Consider the following 16722-nt stretch of genomic DNA (forward strand, 5'->3'; position numbering starts at 1 on the left):
TGCGTCAGAGACCTGGCGAGTGTGTGCCAGGACAACAACCTCTCCCTCAATGTGACAAGACAAAGGAGGTGATTGTGGACTACAGGAAAAGGAGGACGAGCAGCCCCCATTCTCATTCGACGGGGCTGAGTGGAGCAGGTTGAGAGCTTCAAGTTCCTTGGTGTCCACATCACCAACAAACTAGAATGGTCCAAACACACCAAGACAGTCTGAAGAGGGCACGACAAAGCCTATTCCCCTCAGGAAACTAAAAGGATTTGCATGGATCCTGAGATTCTCAAAAGGTCTACTAGCTGCAAACATCGCCTCCCTATAGGCTGTCTCGTCATTGTCGGTGATCAGGCCTACCACTGTTGTGTCGTCTGCAAACTTAATGATGGTGTTGGAGTCGTGCCTGGTCATGCAGTCGTGGGTGAAGAGGGAGTACAAGAGGGGACTGAGCACGTACCCTTGAGGGGCTCCAGTGTTGAGGATCAGTGTGGCAGATGTGTTGCTACCTACCCTTACCACCTGGGGGCCCATCAGGAAGTCCAGGATCCAGTTGCAGACGGAGGTGTTTAGTCCCAGGTTCCTTAGCTTAGTGGTGAGCTTTGAGGGCACTATGGTTTTGAACGCTGAGCTGTAGTCAATAAATAGCATTCTCACATAAGTGTTCCTTTTGTTCAGGTGGTAAAGGGCAGTGTGGTGTGCAATAGAGATTGCATCATCTGTTTGGGCGTCTGTTTGGGCGGTATGCAAATTGGAGTGGGTCTAGGGTTTCTGGGATAATAGTGTTGATGTGAGCCATTACCAGCCTTTCAAAACACCATAGCTACGGATGTAAGTGCTACGGGTCTGTAGTCATTTAGGCAGGTTACCTTAGTGTTACTAGGGCACAGGGACTAAACATCTTACGACTGGAGTGTCTTGACTTCTGTGTTGGCTGGCCCTCGCTTTATACTCGTCGCCAAACCCACTGGCTCCAGGTCATCTACAAGTAATAGAGTAATACACATAACACCTAGCGGTCAAACGGAAATTATTTTCAATCCCCATTTCCTAGAGAAATGTACACGGTTATCAAAACAACATTCCAGGGTAAGCTTTCACAAAACACATTGTGTTAAAGTGTTTCTAAAAAATAAACCTATGGGAAAAATGGATGGAATCATTTCCTTCTTTTGACCGCTATGTTTTATGGGTATTATGACTCGAGGACTGTATCAGTAGGCTACCTGCATATCAGAGGGGGCTGGTGGGAGGAGCTATAGGAGGGACGGGCTCATTGTAATGGCTGGAATGGATTAAACGGAACGGATCAAACATATGGAAATCACGCGGTTGACTCTGTTCCATTGATTCCATTCCAGCCATTACAATGAGCCCGTCCCTCCTATAGCTCCTCCCACCAGCCCCCTCTGATATGCAGGTAGCCTACTGATACAGTCCTCGAGTCATAATACCAATGAGCCCGTGTGAAATGACTAGCTAGTTAGCGGTGGTGCGCGCTAGTAGCGTTTCAATCGGGGGACGTCACTTCGATCTGAGACCTTGAAGTAGTTGTTTCCTTTGCTCTGCAAGGGCCGTGGCTTTTGTGGAGCGTTGGTTAACGATGCTTCGAGGGTGGCTGTTGTCGATGTGTACCTGGTTCGAGGGTGGCTGTTGTCGATGTGTTCCTGGTTCGAGCCCAGGTAGGGGTGAGGAGAGGGACGGAAAGCTAAACTGTTACACCTGTCCTCCTATAGCTCCTCCCACCAGCCTCCATTGCTGGATATTCAATAGGAGAATTTCAATTGTATACTCCTGGTGTCCTCTCTCCTCAACCCATTGGATGAGAAAGACAGAGGTCTGCCCCTCTGASCTGTTCCTCCAATGGGTTTTGAGGAGGTGGCGAGGAGTGTGCAATTGAGATTCTTTCAGTGTGATAGGCAGTTGTTTGGACATAATAATTAATATAGCCACCCCGCCCAGTAGGATCCCACACACGCAGAGGGCAGCGCCATAGAGGTAGATAGAGGACTCTTCTTTACATCTGTGCCACTATAGCATTTGTGACAGCATGGGCAGCGCCAATTGAATCTACAACACATAGGAATTCCCACCAACTTGACTACTTTAAAATAGCTGCAGCATGGTGAAAGCCCTCAATGGCAGTGTCCATGGCAAAATAGCTTTTAGGCTACTAGAGGCCTCTATCATTCTCTATGGGCTGGTCGCGGCTTCTGTGCCTGTGTGAGCTTGCCGGAAAATATGCTGTTGCCACTCCTTGAGATAATTATGGGAAGTCTTTTTTGCTTGTCAGTCCTGCGGTTGATCAAATGTAGCCTACATAACGTTTTTGACCCCGTAGGAACATGATCGCTTGAGTCATCAGCCGACACTGAAAAGGAAGGAGCTGGAGGAAAAGTTCCCAAACCGTAAGTAACGTTTTTTCCCCCCCCACCTTTCTGTGAATTGTAACCGTTGTGTACTAATTATATAATTATTATAAAATATTGCATTTTAACTATGCAATCAACTATTAGGACTAAACACATTTATCGCCAGAAACATCATTATAATCAAGTTGGAGCTACTGAACAATTTCAATCCATCTACCCCCATAGAATTATTTTTTTATTCTAACATATTTAATTCGAGGTAACAAAGACGGATTCGTCTACGATTGGTCGCTCGGGAAGACTGACATATTCACAGTTCTAAGTACGTGACGGAGATTGCACGATAGTCACTTATTTCAGTGCACGGTCCCTAGTTTACATAACTACATGTACAGTTATAGAGATGCAGACATGAACCCTTGTTTCACTGTTCGGTCATTAGACAACTTTTGACATTATTTTTAAACGAGGTTATTGTCGGTAGGGCTTTAATGTAATGCAGTTTCTATATTTCGGCACTCCCCTTAGAAATAACATTTGTTGTTATATAATTAACCAACCACATCAATAAGCTATTTTATTCTATAAAGACTCTTGTTAAAATACAGCTCACAGTTACCCTGTAGAAAAGCCAGAGTAAACCCCCTTCAGAGAGAAGTTCTGTTCAGACTCTTACCTAGTAACTGCTTCACCTACTAATTGATTCGTTGGTCAGGCAACCTTTCCCATGTCTCACTCTGCCTGGCAGTGGCACCTGTTGTAGCATATCTGTGTTGGCAGTGAGTTMGTTTGATCTGTGTCGTTATATCTGTGTTGGCAGTGAGTTMGTTTGATCTTTGTCGTTATATCTGTGTTGGCAGTGAGTTCGTTTTTTTATCTGTGTTATATGGATGCTGTACAACTATGATAATCCACATTTTCCATATCAAAATCTTTTAAAATCTGGTCAAGTGGATGGTGCCTTTCCCTTAACGACAGTCACGAAGTATTCCTCCCCTCCCTCCCCTCCTTCTCCTCTTAAAAAAACAAACAAACACAAGGTCCTGGTTGCGTCCCAAACCCTGGTCAAAAGTAGTGTGTTAAATAGGGTGCCATGTAGGGAATAGGGTACCATGTAGGGAATAGGATGCAAGCGTCTGTGTTCTCCCTGTTCTCTAGGTGTTGACTCTAGCTGGCCCCTCAGGAATGAGAACTGTTGATCACTCTGCCTGTAGTAGCTCCTAATGAATCACAGGTGAGGAGAGTGTAGAATACCCATGATGCAGTCCTCTCGAGATATTCTAACTGTTCAAACACCTTTTTATTTACATGAATAAATTCTTGATATTTACAGCGCATTTGGAAAGTATTCAGACCCCTTTTACTTTATCCACATTTTTATGTTACAGCCTTCATCTAAAATTGATTAAATCGTTTTTCTCCCCTCAATCTACACGCAATACCCCATAATGACAAAGCAATTAATATATATATTTTTAAAATATCATATTTGCATAAGTATTCAGACCCTTTACTCAGTACTTTGTTGAAGCACCTTTGGCAGTGATTACAGCCTTGAGTCTTCTTGCGTATGACGCTACAAGCTTGGCACACCTGTATTTGGGGAGTTTCTCCCATTCTTCTCTGCAGATCCTCTCAAGCTCTGTCAGGTTGGATGGGGAGTGTCGCTGCACAGCTATTTTACGTCTCTCTAGAGCTGTTCGATTGGATTTAAGTCCGGGAGACTTGTCCTGAAGCACTCCTGCGTTGTCTTGGCTGTGTGCTTAGGGTCATGTTGGAAGGTGAACCTTCACCCAGTCTGAGGTCCTGAGCGCTCTGGAGCAGGTTTTCATCAAGGACTTCTCTCTGTACTTAGCTTCCATTCATCTTTCCCTCGATCCCAACTAGTCTCCCAGTCCCTGCGTCGAAAAACATCCCCACAGTATGATGCTGCCACCACATGCTTCACAATTGGGATGGTGCCCGGTTTACTCCAGGCTTGGCATTCAGACCAAAGAGTCTTGTTTCTCATGGTCTGAGAGTCCTTTAGTTGCCTTTTGCCAAACTCCAAGTGGGCTGTCATGTGCCTTTTACTGAGGAGTGGCTTCCATCTGGCCACTCTACCATAAAGGCCTGATTGGTGGAGTGCTGCAGAGATGGTTGTCCTTCTGGAAGGTTCTCCCATCTCCACAGAGGAACTCTGGACTCTGTCAGTGACATCAGGTTCTTGGTCACCTCCCTGACCAAAGGCCCTTCTCCCTCGATTGCTCAGTTTGGCCGGGCTGCCAACTTAGGAAGAGTCTTGGTGGTTCCAAACTTATTCCATTTAAGAATGATGGAGGCCACTGTGTTCAAATCAATTGTAGTTTTGTCACATGTCGCGAAATACAAAGGTGTAGACCTTTAAGTTAAATGCTTACTTACAAGCCCTAACCAACAATGCAGTTTGAAAAAATATGAATAAGAAATAAAAGTAACAAGTAATTAAAGAGCAGCAGAGAAAATAACAATTGCGAGACTATGTAGAGTTATTAAGTGACTTGCATAGATGACAACAGAGAGTAGCAGTGGTGTGGAGAGGGGAGGGGAGGGGGGGTGCAAATATTCTGGGTAGCCGTTTGATTAGATGTTCAGGAGTCTTATGGCTTGCGGTAGAAGCTGTTTAGAAACCGTCTTGGATCTAGACTTGGCACTTCCGGTACCGCTTTGCGTGCGGTAGCAGAGAGAACAGTCTATGACTAGGGTGGCTGAAGTCTTTGACAATTTTAAGGGCCTTCCTCTGACACCGCCTGGTATAGAGGTCCTGGATGGCAGGAAGCTTGGCCCCAGTGATGTACTGGGCCGTACGCACTACCTCTGGAGTGTTGCGGTCGGAGGATGGTGAGGATCTGGGGACCCATGACAAATCTTCCAGTCTCCTGAGGGGGAATAGGTTTTGTCGTGCCGCCCTCTTCACGACTGTTCTTGGTGTGTTTGGCCATGTTAGTTTGTTGGTGGACGTGGACACAAGGAACTTGAAGCTCTCAACCTGCTCTACTGCAGCCCCGTCGAATGAGAATGGGGGCGTGCTCGGTCCTCTTTTTCCTGTAGTCCAAATCATCATCTTTGTCTTGATCACGTTGAGGGAGATTGTTGTCCTGGCACACACGCCAGGTCTCTGACCTCTCTATAGCTGTCTCGTTGGTGATCAGGCCTACCACTGTTGTGTCATCGGCAAACTTAATGTAGCGTTGTGCCTGGCGTGCAGTCAGGAGTGAACAGGGAGCACAGGAGGGGACTGAGTAGCACCCTGTGTTGCGGATCAGCGTGGCGGATGTTTGTTACCTACTCCTTGAGGGCGGCCATGCAGGAAGTCAACGATCCAGTTTCAGAGAGAGGTGTTTAGTCCCAGGGTCCTTAGCTTAGTGATGAGCTTAGAGGCACTAAGGTGTTGAACGCTGAGCTGTAGTCAATGAACAGCACATTCTCACATAGGTGTTTCTTTTTGTCCAGGTGGGAAAAGGCAGTGTGGAGTGGCAACATCTGTGGATCTGTTGGGGCGGTATGCAATTGGAGTGGGTCTAGATTTCTGGGATGATGGTGTTGAAGTGAGTCATGACCAGCTTTTCAAAGCGCTTCATGGCTACAGACGTGATTGCTACAGGGCGGTAGTCGATTAGGCAGGTTACTTTAGTTTTTTTGGTCACAGGCGGTCTGCTTAAAACATGTTGGTATTACAATACTCAGAGGTTGAAAATGTCAGTGAAGACACTTGCCAGTTGGTCAGCGCATGCTCGCATGTACACGTCCTGGTAATTCCGTCTGGCCCTGCGGCTTGTGAATGTTGACCTGTTTAAAGGTTGTACTCACATCTGCTGCGGAGAGGTGTGATCAGGTCTTCTAGAACAGTGGTGCTTCATGCATGTTTCAGTGTTATTTGCCTCAAAGCAAGCAAGAAAGTGAGTTTAGCTCGTCTGGTAGTCTCAGGTCACTGGCAGCTCTCAGCTGTGCTTCCATTGTAGTCTGTAATGGTTTGCAAGCCCTGCACATATGACGAACGTCAGATCTTTGGGACCGTTCAATGCTGGGCAGAAATGTTTTGGTACCATTCCCCAGATCTGTGCATTGACACAATCCTGTCTCGGAGCTCTACGGACAATTCCTTCCCACCGTCATGGGTTGTTTTTTCTTCTCTGTCAACTGTGGAACCTTTTTATATAGTCTGTGCCTTTCCAATCAATTGAATTTACCACAGGTGGAACCACATCCAAGTTGTAGAAAACATCTCAAAGATGATCAATGGAAACAGGATGCACCTGAGCTCATGTTGAGTCTCCTATAGCAAAGGGTCTGAATACATTCTGAAAACCTATTTTCACTTTGTCATTATGGGCTTGAGTAGGTTCTAATTATTAGGAGTAAGAACTCAAAGCTTAAATTATTCTTCCAAAGGATCGAGCTGAATCGTAAAGACTGCTCCATTCTAGAACCCGCTCCATTCTAAGAACCTGCCCATTCTAGAACCCTGCTCCATTCTAGAACCCTGCCTCCATTCTAGAACCCTGCCTCCATTCTAGAACCCTGCCCCATTCTAGAACCCTGCCTCCATTCTAGAACCCTGCTCCATTCTAGAACCCTGCCTCCATTCTAGAACCCTGCCTCCATTCTAGAACGCCTGCTCCATTCTAGAACCCTGCCTCCATTCTAGAAGCCCGCCTCCATTCTAGAAACCTCACACACACTGATATTTTTAACCCTTTCTCCTATGCTGAGTCTCCTCCTCCAACATCTGAACAGCCAAAGCATCTCTGTTGCTAGACAGAACCTTAAGTGATATATGTTTCTTCCTCACTTCATCTGACCTGACTCTGCCCCAAAGTGCTCACTCCTCCCCAACTCACGGCTGTCATGTTGACTGGTACAAAGACTGTGTCTCTTCTCCTCCACAGGATCTTTGATGGCTAACAATAAAATATCCTGACATAAGGTAAATGTTATCAGTTGAAGTCGGAAGTTTACATACACTAGTTGGAGTCATTAAAACTCGTTTTTTCAACCATTCCACAGAATTGTCATTTTATCAAAACTATAGTTTTTGGCAAGTCGGTTAGGACATCTACTTTGTGCATGACACAAGTAATTTTTCCAACAATTGTTTAAAGACAGATTATTTACTTATAATTTCACTGTATCACAATTCCAGTGGGTCAGAAGTTTACATACACTAAGTTGACTTTACCTTTAAAAAGCTTACAAAATACGAGAAAATTGTCATGGCTTTAGAAGCTTCTGATAGGCTAATTGACATCATTTGAGTCAATTGGAGGTGCACCTGTGGATGTATTTCAAGGCCTACCTTCAAACTCAGTGACTCTTTGCTTGACATCATGGAAATCAAAAGAAATTAGCCAAGACCTCAGAAAATAAATTGTAGACCTCCACAAGTCTGGTTCATCTTGGAGCAATTTCCAAATGCCTGAAGGTACCACGTTCATCTGTAACAACAATAGTATGTCAAGTATAAAAACCATGGGACCACGCAGCCGTCATAAGGCTCAGGAAGGAGATGCGTTCTGTTTCTCCTAGAGCATGAACGTACTTTGGTGTGAAAAGGTGCAATCAATCCAGAACAACAGCAAAGGACCTTGTGAAGATGCTGGAGGAAACGGGTACAAAAGTAAATATATCCACAGTAAAAACGAGTCCTATATCGACATAACCTGAAAGGCCGCTCAGCAAGGAAGAAGCCACTGCTCCAAAACCGCTATTAAAAAAGCCAGACTACGGTTTTGCAACTGCACATGGGGACAAAGATCGTACTTTTTGGAGAATGTCCTCTGGTCTGATGAAAATAGAACTGTTGGCCATAATGACCATCGTTATGTTTGGAGAAAAAGGGGGAGGCTTGCAAGCTGAAGAACACCATCCCAACCGTGAAGCACGGGGGTGGCAGCATCATGTTGTGGGGGTGCTTTGCTGCAGGAAGGACTGGTGCACTTCACAAATAGATGGCATCATGAGGCAGGAAAATTATGTGGATATATATAAGCAACATCTCAAGACATCAGTCAGGAAGTTAAAGCTTGGTCGCAAATGGGTCTTCCAAATGGACAATGACCTCAAGCATACTTACAAAGTTGTGGCAAAATGGCTTAAGGACAACAAAGTCAAGGTATTGGAGTGGCCATCACAAAGCCCTGACCTCAATCCCATAGAAAATTTGTGGGCAGAACTGAAAAAGCATGTGTGAGTAAGGAGCCTACAAACCTGACTCAGTTACACCAGCTCTGTCAGGAAGAATGGCCAAAATTCCCCCAACGTAGTGGGAAGCTTGTGGAAGGCTACCCAAAACGTTTGACCCAAGTTAAACAATTTTAAAGGCAATACACTCAATTAGTATTTGGAGTAGTAAACTTCTGACCCACTAGGAATGTGATGAAAGAATAAAAACTGAAATAAATCATTCTCTCTACTACTATTCTGACATTTAACATTCTTAATAAAAGTGGTGATCCTAACTGACCTAAACAGGGGATTTGAACTAGGATTAAATATCAGAACTGAGTTTAAATGTATTGGCTAAGGTGTATTTAAACTTCCAACTTCAACTGTACATTACCCTCTCTCCCTCAGTGACACGAATACGTATGTAAAGTATTATAAACCAGGGTCGTTACAGTATATTTCATATTCTCAGAACCCAACAGGGTATTGTGTGTCGATTTGACAAATTAATAAAAGTGTATACATTTTAGAATAAGGCTGTAATGTGGCAAAGGAAGGGGCCTGAATACTTTCGAATGTACATGTTGCCCTCTCTCTGCTGCCTGTCTAGTGTGGCTGGTAACATGTTGCCCTCTCTCCAGCGGCCTGTCCATGTGGCTGGTAACATGTTGCCCTCTCTCCAGCTGCCTGTCCAGTGTGGCTGGTAACATGTTCCCTCTCTCCCAGCTGCCTGTCCCAGTGTGGCTGGTAACATGTTGCCCTCTCTCCTGCTGCCTGTCCAGTGTGGCGGTAACATGTGCCTCTTCCAGCGGCCTTCAGTGTGGCTGGTAACATGTTGCCCTCTCTCCAGCTGCCTGTCCAGTGTGGCTGGTAACATGTTGCCCTCTCTCAGCTGCCTGTCCAGTGTGGCTGGTAACATGTTGCCCTCTCTCCTGCTGCCTGTCCAGTGTGGCTGGTAACATGTTGCCTCTCTCCTGCTGCCTGTCCAGTGTGGCTGGTAACATGTTGCCCTCTCTCCAGCTGCCTGTCCAGTGTGGCTGGTAACATGTTGCCCTCTCTCCAGCTGCTGTCAGTGTGGCTGGTAACATGTTGCCCTCTCTCCAGCGGCCTGTCCAGTGTGGCTGGTAACATGTTGCCCTCTCTCCAGCTGCCTGTTCAGTGTGGCTGGTAACATGTTGCCCTCTCTCCTGCTGCCTGTCCAGTGTGCTGGTACATGTCGCCCCTCTCCCAGCGGCCTGTCCAGTGTGGCTGTAACATGTTGCCTCTCTCCAGCGGCCTGTCCAGTGTGGCTGGTAATGTTGCCCTCTCTCCTGCTGCCTGTCCAGTGTGGCTGGTAACATGTTGCCTCTCTCTCCTGCTGCCTGTCCAGTGTGGCTGGTAACATGTTGCCTCTCTCCAGCTGCCTGTCCAGTGTGGCTGGTAACATGTTGCCCTCTCTTCCTGCTGCCTGTCCAGTGTGGCTGGTACATGTCGCCCTCTCTCCAGCTGCCTGTCCAGTGTGGCTGGTAACATGTTGCCCTCTCTCTGCTGCCTGTCCAGTGTGGCTGGTAAATGTTGCCCTCTCTCCAGCTGCCTGTCCAGTGTGGCTGGTAACATGTTGCCCTCTCTCCTGCTGCCTGTCCAGTGTGGCTGGTAACATGTTGCCCTCTCCAGCTGCCTGTCCAGTGTGGCTGGTAACATGTTGCCCTCTCTCTCTGCTGCCTGTCCAGTGTGGCTGGTAACATGTTGTCCTCTCTCCAGTTGCTGTCCAGTGTGGCTGGTAACATGTTGCCCCCTCTCCAGCTGCCTGTCCAGTGTGGCTGGTAACATGTTGCCTCTCTCCTGCTGCCTGTCCAGTGTGGCTGTAACATGTTGCCCTCTCTCCTGCTGCCTGTCCAGTGTGGCTGGTAACATGTTGCCCTCTCTCCTGCTGCCTGTCCAGTGTGGCTGGTAACATGTTGCCCTCTCTCCAGCTGCCTGTCCAGTGTGGCTGGTAACATGTTGCACTCTCTCCAGCTGCCTGTCCAGTGTGGCTGGTAACATGTTGCCCTCTCTCCAGCTGCCTGTCCAGTGTGGCTGGTAACATGTTGCCTCTCTCCTGCTGCCTGTCCAGTGTGGCTGGTAACATGTTGCCCCTCTCTCCAGCTGCCTGCTCCAGTGTGGCTGGTAAATGTTGCACTCTCTCCAGCTGCCTCGTCCAGTGTGGCTGGTAACATGTTGCCCTCTCTCCTGCTGCCTGTCCAGTGTGGCTGGTAACATGTTGCCCTCTCTCCTGCTGCTGTCCAGTGGCTGGTAACATGTTGCCCTCCTCCAGCGGCCTGTCCAGTGTGGCGGTAACATGTTGCCCTCTCTCCAGCGGCCTGTCCAGTGTGGCTGGTAACATGTTGCCCTCCTCTGCTGCTGTCCAGTGTGGCTTGTAACATGTTGCCCTCTCTCCTGCTGCCTGTCCAGTGTGGCTGGTAAACATGTTGCCCTCTCTCCTCTGCCTGTCCAGTGTGGCTGGTAACATGTTGAAATGGAATTGGAATCTCCTACGCAATAAACATTTCATTGGCACAATTATACTTAACTGTCCAGTTTGAGCTCTCCCCTATTCCAGATAAAGTATTACTCCATAATTGACAAGCCTTATCTTAAACCTCATCTATTGTCCTCATGTTCAACACTGTTTCTGGGTTATTATGTTGGATTTGTTTTAGTCTTTATCAGCACACAGCAGTTGTTCTTTTTCTCTTGACACATTTAGACCACAGTACAAACCACAGGAAAACCTCTACACTCTCCGCTTGMCTGTCTTCCTGTTCTACTTTAGTTTCTGCAAATCAGCCAACTCCTTTACTTTTCCTTTTGTGTCCGCCGCTTGCCCTTTGGCAGAAGTCATTGTAGCCAGCTAAGGCTTTGGAACACAGGACTGAGACTAGCCTATAGCCAAACAGAGGGATAGAAACTTAAAAGACAATTCGATGGCAGATAGTTTGGATTCTTTACTAAGCTGTGAAAGACAAGTGCCTCTACAACTAGACAAAAGGGACACTGAAAGACAAGTGCCTCTACAACTAGACAAAAGGGACACTGGCTTTTTACAGATTTGTTTTCTTTCTCATCACCAGGCAAAACACAAGACAACAGGCACTGAAGAACCAAACTGGAGGATCACAAACAGGATTGTCTGGAATATCTGGATGGTTCTGTTCCGAGAACCCTGCCTCCATTCTAGAACCCTGCCTCCCTTCTAGAACCCTGCCTCCATTCTAGAACCCTGCCTCCATTCTAGAAACCTCCCACTCCCATGCTGTACTGCAGGTGAACCCCATCCAGGACCCAGAGGATGAGACGTATCCAGGCCCTCGTCGTCATGGCCTTCCTGTGCAGCCTCTGCCTCATCTTCTTGTACTCCTCACTCAACCTCCATCTGGCCCACAGACACAGAGGTCTCAGCCAACTCCAGGTCTCAGCCAACTCCAGGTCCGAGGCCAACTCCAGGTCCGAGGCCAGCTTTGAAACCCTGTCCACCAAGCCGGTCCCAACTTACCTCAGACTGACCCCCACCGAGGACAGTACAAAAAGTGTCCCTGATCAGTTCACTGTTAACCCTACTCCTGATCTCCACCAAGCTGCTGTCTTTGCCGCCATCAAGAAGGCTATACCTCAGAACACAGCCTATTGGAACCGCGTGTTTTACTCTGGCATGGGACGACTGGACAAGGGGGGGAACTCAACAAGACAGGAGGGACTGGACTGGTCCCATTGCCGACACAACCCTGAGCAGCTGCGGACAAACATTCATGACTTTACTTCCTATCCAGAACTCCACCAGGACTTCCTGCTTGGGATGGAGTGTAGAAACCCTCCTATCCTGATTGACCAACCAGAGAAGTGCACCTCGGAAGACGGAGAAACCTTCCTCCTCTTCGCCATCAAGTCGACCCCGAGGAACTTTGAGCAGAGACAGGTGGTACGGGAGACGTGGGGGCGAGAAGCGGTGTATGGAGGAGGGGTCAGAGTTCGTATAGTGTTCCTGCTGGGATCCTTATCATTGGAGGAGCCCGACCTGAGCCAGCTACTGGTGTTTGAGGCGCGTCACCACGGCGACCTCCTCCAATGGGACTTCCACGACTCGTTCTTCAACCTCACACTGAAGGAGCAGGTGTTCTACAGGTGGGTCCTGAGCCGCTGTCCTAAAGTCTCCTTTGTCTTTAAAGGGGATGACGATGTCTTCGCCAACACTGAGGCCATACTGGGCTACCTGCAGTCCCTGGAGCCTAACAAGATCTCAAAGCTCTACCTGGGCCAGATGATCTCCACCGCTAGTCCCCTCCGCGACTCTAAAAGCAAGTACTACATCCCCCCGACCTTCTACGACGGGCCTTACCCTGCGTACGCCGGGGGAGGAGGCTACCTCTTCTCGGGGTCGTTGATCAGACAGCTTTACAGCGTCTCCAAGTTCCTCCCTTTCTACCCCATCGACGACGTTTACTCCGGGATGTGCTTCAATGCACTGGGAATACTTCCAGAGGCACACGATGGCTTCCAGACGTTTGACATACGCGAGCAGGACCGGGAGAACCCGTGTGTTCATAAGAATCTGCTGCTGGTGCACCGGCGAAGCCCTCGGCAGATCATTCGACTGTGGAGGAGTATACACAACCCCGTGCTCATATGTTAAGGGCACTGAGCCTCGGTGGTAGATGTTGACCCCCCCCCCTCTCACCACTGACCCAGGGTCAGATGTTAAATAACCAATTTCCTCTATTCATATGCTGAACTATGGTTGCACATTTTTTGGGGAACTCTCAAATTCCCTCGTTTTTCAGAAATCCCAGGTTGGGAGGGTCCCTGGATTTCCTGCTTATTCCTTCCTGATTTGCGGGAAKCTGCCAACCGGGATTCCGGAAAACCAGGGAATTTTATTGAAATTTTGCAACCGGGATTTTTGCAGCTGACCACACAAGCCATGTTCAAATGCTGAATGGCCTGRTTGAGCCAGATGTCTTTCCACCCCCTAATGGTTAAGATCTGATCTGAGGGCCATGTCTACCTCTTTAGCTTCACTCAGGGATGTTTTCCATGACGATGGTTGCAAAAATCCATTAAGGTTAAGGTTTTCTAGAAATCCTGGTTGGAGAATTCTAGATTTCCTGTTTTATTCGCTCCTTGTTTCTAGGAATTGTTTTTTTCTTCTTGAAAACCAGGGGATTTTTGCAGCCCGAGTCACGACACTCTGGCTGAACAACGATGCACTGGAACTGTTTCTGCAGACGTACTGGAGGGGGGGGGGGTACTTGAGGACTGGAGGGGGGGGGGGGTACTTGAGGGGGGGGGGGGGGGTACTTGAGGACTGGAGGGGGGAAACCTCTGTTCTAAATTGCACCCAGGACTGAGGACAATAAAATGTTGCATACTTTGTAAATGATTAAATGGTTTTCAAAATGTTTTATTTTTTGAGGTGGATATTAAAAAAAAGTGTATGACATTACGTGTAACTGATCGTCTGGATATTCTCCTCAGGGGACTAGGACTGTTCTTTTCATTGTGTGAAAATGTAATAAAATACTGTGAAACTCACTGGTGCTTTCAAAACAACTAGGTCAAATGTCAGTGATCTAGAATGATTTCCCCCACCCCCCCAAGTGAAATGACTGTTCAAATTTTTTCCCCCCAGTGGTCTTGGAAATCTGACTTCATGAACGTTCGAGTTCAGTTGTCTTGAACGTGGCCCAAAAAAATTCTTGCCGTCATTTAATTTGAAACTTTTTATTGTGTTATGGGGAGGCGATTATTTAACTAAGCGGCTTGGCGGCTCATGTTTCGGAGGATGTACGTATGAGTTGAGCGTCGCAGCSATTTTTAAAACGGGATCGTAACTACCAATTGGGGAGGAAAAAGGTGGTTAAAATTCACACTGTGTTATACTATACAGCACCACCATGTATTGTCAAACTGCTCGTCTCCACAGCATGTTGTAATCATCAACAGTTCATTACGTATAGGCTTTGTGTGCTGTCCCCCCCCCCCCAACCAACCAAATAATCAGTCATCTGTTTTCAGGATGTTTATTCAGTAACCTGGACACATTTTAATAAACTCAAACTTTATTAAACAAAGAAACTCAAACGCCATAGACCCCGATACCAAAAAGCTAGAAAACTATGCATACGAAACGAGTGGGAATCTACAGTATTACCTAATAACCTTTAYAGAGGAAGTAGGCAAAACAAAGAGGTCTAGGTACGCATGACAACACCACTGGTATGGGTAGATGGTTAAGTCATTTTCAGTCCTATATCCCCCAGCATGCATTACTCGGGTATGATTAACCAGTGAGCAAAACTGGTTTTAATGCCTTTTGCTCATTGGGTGGACTAATAAATGACTAATGTAGACCATTCAACTACTCCGTTGTTGAGCGAGCAGGAAAATCTTGATTATCATGTTTAACAAAGACCAAAGAKCAACAGAATAACTCAAACCTCTCCSCTGGGACTCCCAGATGTTTTACCATTTTGTTATAGCCCTGAACTAGCTCACGGCGTCACAGTATCAAGGGCTTGATAATCATGTGTGTTAGCTCTGAAATAATTCAAATACACTGGTAAAGGCTGGGTGTCGCCGAAGGAAGGGTTAACACAAAAAAAACACAGGACCGACTGGGTCAGACTCTCATTCATTCAAAGCACACAAAAAACTAGAGGCCCATAGTGGTCGATTTAGTACAAAACCATCCTTAACATTAGCCCCTCCCACTACTGGGCATAAAGCTAAGAATTCTAGCCCGGTCAGAATACCAGAAAAGAATTCTAGCCCGGTCAGAATACCAGAAAATAATTCTAGCCTGGGTCAGAATACTATAACTCTATGCAGAACAGTAGAATACAAAGTGTTCAGCAACAGTCCCATCTGCCTCTCCTCTCCTCCTGCTCCAGCCTAGGACACTTTCAACATGGCACAATGTTTGTGGAACGTTCAGATAGAAATAGTTTTAATAGAACAAACATGCCTCTGACATAAAGCAAAGGAATCATGTCAGTTCTATTTGTGACATTTTCTACCTGCAACGCTGTACAGTGTTTTCCTGCAGACAGTGTACACACCAAATGGCACCCTATTCCATATAGGGTGCACCTACTTCTGTCCAGAGCCTAGAGTCGGGAAATAGGGTGCCATCTAGAGTCGGGAATAGGGTGCCATCGAGTAGGGAATAGGTTGCCATCTAGAGTAGGGAATAGGGTGCCATCTAGAGTCGGGAATATGGTGCCATCTAGAGTAGGGAATAGGGTGCCATCGAGTCGGGAATAGGGTGCCATCGAGTGCGGGAAAGGGTGCCATCTAGAAGTGGGAATAGGGTTCCATCTAGAGTAGGGAATAGGTGCATCTAGAGTAGGGAATGGGTGCCATCTAGAGTGGGAATAGGGTGCCATCTAGAGTAGGGAATAGGGTGCCATCTAGAGTAGGGAATAGGGTGCCATCTAGAGTCGGGAATAGGGTGCCATCTAGAGTAGGGAATAGGGTGCCATCTAGAGTAGGGAATAGGGTGCCATCTAGAGTAGGGAATAGGTGCCATCAGAGTAGGGAATAGGGGCCATCTAGAGTGGGAATAGGGTGCCATCGAGTCGGGAATAGGGTTCATCTAGAGTAGGGAATAGGGTGCCATCTAGAGTAGGAATAGGGTGCCATCTAGAGTAGGGAATAGGGTGCCATCTAGAGTAGGGAATAGGGTGCCATCTAGAGTCGGGAATAGGGTGCCATCTAGAGTAGGGAATAGGGTTCCATCTAGAGTAGGGAATAGGGTGCCATCTAGAGTCGGGAATAGGTAACCATGTGGTACTCGCCAGAACCTGAAGGATATACTATCAGCAAACCAACGAGTTAGCTAACTAACTAGCCTAAATGTTATATATTGTTTTAGACAGATAAACTTGGGCATGGTCTAATTGATTCAACAAACAAAAAAAAAAAGTTTTAGCTTTTTTAATGAACCAGAAAATAAATGTTTAGCCGGCTAACTCCTTGATCCTGGTTTTGTAGTTTCCTCCAGTGGTGGTGTTTACTTGGCGTAGGCATCCAGGGGATAGTGCTCTTTATACTGCTGGATGTGTCTCCACATGGACTCCTTCTGCTTGACCAGGTTAGGGGTCATCTCTTCATACACGTCAGAGAACATCAAGTCAGGGTGGGGCTTGTGCCTCTTCTCAGCCTTCTC

The 16722-nt window shown here is 47.0% G+C and overlaps 1 protein-coding gene and 1 long non-coding RNA gene across 5 annotated transcripts; both read left to right on the plus strand.

Annotated features, from left to right (window-relative positions):
- Positions 1–11739: 11739 nt before the first annotated feature.
- b3gnt2l (UDP-GlcNAc:betaGal beta-1,3-N-acetylglucosaminyltransferase 2, like) lies at positions 11740–13790 on the plus strand. Its single transcript, XM_024142146.2, has one exon. It carries the CDS (start codon positions 11851–11853, stop codon positions 13186–13188), a length of 1338 nt encoding a protein of 445 aa, XP_023997914.1. The 5' UTR covers positions 11740–11850; the 3' UTR covers positions 13189–13790.
- Positions 13791–14589: 799 nt separating this feature from the next.
- Positions 14590–16340, plus strand: LOC139025631 (uncharacterized). 4 transcript variants are annotated; one of them, XR_011477236.1, is made up of 3 exons: positions 14590–15785; positions 15922–16076; positions 16166–16340. It is a non-coding gene; the product is annotated as an uncharacterized lncRNA (long non-coding RNA). The 4 variants fall into 4 exon arrangements; XR_011477234.1 differs by having other exon boundaries at positions 14590–15761; positions 16159–16340; XR_011477232.1 differs by having other exon boundaries at positions 14590–15761.
- Positions 16341–16722: the final 382 nt, after the last annotated feature.

The sequence above is a fragment of the Salvelinus sp. IW2-2015 genome, unplaced genomic scaffold, assembly GCF_002910315.2.
Source record: "Salvelinus sp. IW2-2015 unplaced genomic scaffold, ASM291031v2 Un_scaffold2981, whole genome shotgun sequence".
In the NCBI taxonomy this organism is placed as follows: domain Eukaryota; kingdom Metazoa; phylum Chordata; class Actinopteri; order Salmoniformes; family Salmonidae; genus Salvelinus; species Salvelinus sp. IW2-2015.